Source organism: Oryzias melastigma, linkage group LG5, assembly GCF_002922805.2.
Source record: "Oryzias melastigma strain HK-1 linkage group LG5, ASM292280v2, whole genome shotgun sequence".
Classification (NCBI taxonomy): Eukaryota; Metazoa; Chordata; class Actinopteri; order Beloniformes; family Adrianichthyidae; genus Oryzias; species Oryzias melastigma.
Genome location: NC_050516.1, coordinates 32,111,488 through 32,116,777, shown reverse-complemented (window position 1 = coordinate 32,116,777; position 5,290 = coordinate 32,111,488). Strand labels below are relative to the sequence as shown.

Below are 5,290 nucleotides of genomic sequence, written 5' to 3'. Positions count from 1 at the left end.
CAAGTTAGCCAAAACAGCTAGCATGCAGCTGAAATAATAACGTAACTCCAAAACAGCCTAAAAAAAACTAAATTAGCCAAAAGAGCTAACATGCAGCTGAAATATTAGCTTAAATCCAAATTAGCCTAAAAAAATGACAAATCCTAAATTAGCCAAAACAGCTAGCATATAGCTGAACTATTAACTAAATTCCAAAACGGCCTAAAAAACTTTTTTTTTTTTTAAAGCTTAAGTTAGCCAAAACAGCTAGCATGCAACTGAAATATTAGCTAAACTCCAAAACAGATATATTGAATATATTGAATATATTTGTAATAATCTAATACAGTTCACATACTGTAAAATGTGTTAGTGAAATAATGAGATTGTTAATATCATATTTACATGGACTCTAAAGGGGAAGTTCTGACTAAAATGTTCAGATCATTAACATTGTAAATGTTTAAAAATTGTCATTCTGCTAGATTTTTAGCCTATTTTAGCATTTATTAAGTTTGTTTTGGCTATTTTTGAAGTTTAGCTAATATTTCAGCTACATGCTAGCTGTTTCGGCTAATTTAGGCTTTACTTTTGAAGTTTTCTTATACGCTTTTTTTTAGTTAGGCTAACATTTACACGCTAGCTGTTTTGGCTAATTTAGGCTTTTTTCAGCTTTTTAGGATATTTTGAAGTTTAGCTATTTTTCAGCTACATGCTAGCTGTTTCGGCTAATTTAGGCTTTACTTTTGAAGTTTTTTAGGCTGTTTCGAGTTAGGCTAACATTTACACGCTAGCTGTTTTGGCTAATTTAGGCTTTATAGGATATTTTGAAGTTTAGCAATTTTTTCAGCTACATACTAGTTGTTTTGGTTATCCTAAGGTTTTTTGTTTTTTTATTTTATTTTAGATTTTCAGGCAAATTTGGCATTTAGCTAACATTTTAGGTGGCTATTAGCTTCAGCGTTTCTAGCTATCAGCTTCAGCGTTTTTAGCTATCAATTTCAACATCTTCAGTTATCAGCACTAGCATCTTCAGTGGCCAAATTCAGCTCGCATTATCGTAGGTAGTGCTATGTATCCATTTCATGTTTATGTTAAAAATGTATGGTTTTAAGTTTTTTAAACTTAGTTTTAGAGTGTTCAGTAAATGTTTATCCTGTTCAGCCCGTGATCTAATGGGTGTTTTGGATTTTGGCATTTTGTGCGATTGAGTTGGACACCCCTGTGTTAAAGGGTTATAAACTGATAATTGATGCATCAAATGCCAACCTTGAAAAAAAAAACATTTGATTTTTACTCCTGAATGGAAGAAATAGTAGTGACTAAAATCTAAATAACTTTATTCCTAAAGTGGAGATCAGCACTGGAATGTGGAGCGGGAAACTCCTTAGTAAATTAGGAGAATCAGAGAATGGGGGGAAAAGAAGTCATTTTCTCTGGTGTGTGTGCTGGGAACCGTCACGGCTGTTCACACTCTTTGCAGAAGGCCAGCCCACTCATTAACATGGAGTCTGTGCAAAGTCTGACCCTTCAGCTCAGTCCCACAGGGGAGAAAAGGGAGGAAAAAACGCCTTTTTTCTCCTAACGGTCCTCCCAGATCTCACAGTCTATTATGGAGGAACAGGTTTTCATACTTTCCAAGTATTCAAAGGTTTTGTTTCTAGTCCAAACTTTCCCAAACACGAGCGAATCAGCCCTTATGGTTGTCACATTTGTGAAACTGGAGGACACAGTACTTTATTTCCTGAGTGTTTGTGTCTCAGACAGACGGAGCTTCACTCACTCACCCAGCAGGAGCAGTTTCACTTCCCTCGCCGCCTTTTCTCCATCTTCTCGCAGGTTTTTGTCAATCATTTTCGACCTGTCGGCCGCGGCTTTTTCTTCCTGACTCACTGTACAACCCATGTTTCCCAGTGCTCGCTTCAGGACTGCAGCTGACGGGGGAAATTCACCTGGAGAAAAAAGTATTCAACCAAAAAAAAAAAAAAAAACCCCAAGTGATTTCGACGAGGCGTTGAGTTGAGCAAGGCGACTTCCCTTTTAGTGAGATGCGAGAGCAGAGAGGTTCTGCTCATCCGCGACTAATTCAAAAACAAAAATAAAGCTCCTTCCTTCCAAAGGGTTGAGTTAAATTCCCACCGAGAGACCCGTTGGTAAATCAGTGGGTCCACATTTGAGGGTAAACGCCAGTTCCGCTGTCGGAGAAAAGCGAACTTTTCTCTCTGTTTCTGTTCTGGACTTGGACCGAGTCCTCGGAGCGGACCACCGGGGCAGCGTCAGCGCGGTTCGGCCCACATTCAAACTATTCCAGCTGTTGAGAATCGAGCGCACCGATCCCAGCGGCCAGGTTACGCTGCCGAACTCTTCTTCTTCTTCTCCTCACAGGAATGTTTGATGTCCTGTCTGACACGCGCGCGCAGGTTTTCTTTTCTTTTTTTTCGTCAGCCGCGTGCTCTTAGTCTTTGCCTCGCGCACAGATTTGTCACGTTAAAAGCCACACCCGAAGCCGCCGTAAAAGTTACGCTCCGTCCGACTGAACAGCTACACAGCGCCGTCACCTCCAAGTCCAAACCCCGCAGCTGCAGGGCCAACCTTAACGGAGCGGGGAGGAAGAGAAGGGGGGCGGCGAAATGCAATCTGGGTAATGTAGTCACCTACAGTTCACCAGGAACCGAGAGAAAACCAAGAAAACAGATTACACATTTAGTTTTTTATAGCTAAATTCATAGTTTCCTACAAATTTGATAACATTTAGTAAAATATTTATTTTAAAAAGTAAATAAATGCAAAACATATTTATGCTGTTTAGTTTTTTAGCTAAAAAAGAAATTGTGAAATTATGACACATGTTTTACTATACAGTATATTAATATTATAGATTCTTGTTTCATCTTGCTACCTGGTCGAACTTCTTTTTTTTTATGTCATGTGGTCAATTACTTAATATTTATTCTATTCATATTAGCAGAAATTGACATAAACACTCTTTTATTTTATTTATTTGGATCATTCCAGAATTACAGTTGAGCTTCAAATTTCATAAAAAGAAAACCTTCCCAGCCAGGAATGTCAAGTGGGCTCCATATGGTTTGAAAGTGGGCAGAAAATGCAGCTCGCTGCGCTAGGTAGCTGCTTGGTGGACGCTAGCTAGCCAGCTAGTGGACAGCGTAGCGAGATAGCTCTGCTAGCCCCTCAATAGTTGCTACGCTGTCCACTAGGCGGATGGCTAGCGTAGTAAGCCGGCCTGCTGAGTTCCCATTTAAGCTGACAGCACAGCGAGCTAGAAAGAGCCGGGAGAGCTAGCTCGCTATGCTATTGGTTTCAGTGGGCACTCAGTCGGTTGGCTCGCTACGCTAGGGAGACGCTCAGTGGACGCTAGCTAGCTGCCTAGTAGACAGCGTAGTGAGATAGCTCTGGTAGCCCCTCAATAGTTGCTATGCTGTCCGCTAGGCAGCTAGCTAGCGTAGCGAGCTGGACTACTGAGTACCCACTGGAGCCAATGTGTGCTAGTACAAGATGGGCCTCCACAAAAACTGTGGTAAACCCTTTCAGGGTCCACATTTTCTGCTCACTTTCAAACCATATAGGGCTCACTTGGCCGTGCTGGTGGGTTCCTTTTTTTATTTTATTTTTTGCTACATATCTACCAATAAAAATAAACGTATGAACTAGCTTATAATAAACTATCAAATTGCTTGATTAGCTCATCGTACGGATCTAATGTACAATTGTCATTACATTATACAGGTAACACTGTTACAAACCTTTACTAATATTAGCTTTCTCTCAGGAATACAAGCTAGCAGTTTTGTTAGCAGGCTAACAAGGGAAAATTACATTTTAGGGGGTACTCAAAAGTTATTTGGTATTTTTAAAACTATTTCCAATCATCCTTTTCTCTTAGTTTTTGAAGAAACATCTCAAGACAAACAAATTTAGTCAGGAACTTCATGATTTAGTTTTTTTTCTGGATTATTTGAAATATGACGGGTAGAATATGAAATGTCCTAAATTTTTTGAATATGCCATTTATTTATTTGTTTCTTTGGTGTCTTTTAATACTTTTGACCTGCTTCTGTTAAGTTGCACTTATTTTAGTTTTTCTAGGGCACACAGACTTCTGGTTTTGTTTTAAAGTAAATAACCTATATTTTAATTTTATAAACTAAACTGACCAAAGTTATGGTTGTCTCTACCAAGAATTCTTCCAGTGCTTTAGCTGTATAAAAAAATAAATAAAGTAAAAAGTAATCATTAATACATGCGCTAAATGTCATCTAAATATAAAATTCCCCAGAGTACTTTTGATAGATTTGATGTTCTACAAAGAATGTGACAAAAAATAAAATGAAAGTCATAACACGTTTAAATTGTGGGATAGCAATATCACAAAGTAGGAAATTACTTTTGAATAACTTAAGCAAATAATCTGTTATCCTGCAGTTTGGAAGTAACAACACTAGAAGTATATACTGATATCAACTTAAAATCTGTTGTTTTCTTTTCTGTGTGGTGAAAGTAATAATTCAATATTTTCGTAAACAGAAGAGAGCTTTTTCAGAATACTTCTCCTAAATTGCTTGAGTATTCTGCAGCTCTCTAACCTTCAGAAAAACTCATAAACTATTTTAATTATGTTTTTAGCTGGAAAATTCAGTTTTAAAAGTATTACATCCTCAAATATTTTCATTTTTGTGTGGAGTTGAGTGATTTATTTTCACTTTATTTTCCTCCTAAGGCTCAGGCTTAGACTGCCTTATAGCGCACCCCTGTGGACATAAACCAAAACTGAAACTTTCCTCAGTTTGTAGAGTTTTAGCAACGTTCCACATTATGAACCACAACAGATGTATGAGTGGAAAAAACAGTGTTTGACAACGCAGCTTGTTACCCCATTATTTTTATTGCAATATTGGTTACAGTACAATAAATGCCAGCAAATATTAAAATATATAGAGGTACAAGAAAATAGACATGAATTAAAGGACAACAAGGTTTAAAAGCACTTTGAAAGTTATTACACTTATATACTTATTTAACTATATCTTTATTTGCTATTTACATTATTCAAACTAGATATGAATATAGAATATAAAGGGTATACTTTTATATACATTATATATAAATACTGGCCAATATCAATATTTCATATGTTACTTTTTCAATGATACACGTTTCCAGAAATCAAATGGAGGGAGGCTAATACAGAGGTATAAATAAAACGGGACCTTGGAGATCATTTTGCATCAGCCACTAAACACAGTTCACCTCCGTGTGCTTTTACCGTCTTCTTTTTTTTTTTTTTTTTTTT

The 5,290-nt window shown here is 37.2% G+C and overlaps 1 protein-coding gene across 1 annotated transcript in view; it reads right to left on the bottom strand.

The window, feature by feature from the left end:
• The window catches only part of LOC112144555 (guanine nucleotide-binding protein G(i) subunit alpha-2), a 56,270-nt gene extending 53,746 nt beyond the window's left edge, over window positions 1–2,524 (bottom strand). Inside the window, exon 1 of the mRNA XM_024269132.1 lies at window positions 1,767–2,524. Coding sequence (XP_024124900.1) covers window positions 1,767–1,884 — 118 coding nt within the window. The 5' untranslated portion in view covers window positions 1,885–2,524. The remainder of the gene's footprint in view (window positions 1–1,766) is intronic.
• Between the last annotated feature and the right edge of the window lie 2,766 nt (window positions 2,525–5,290).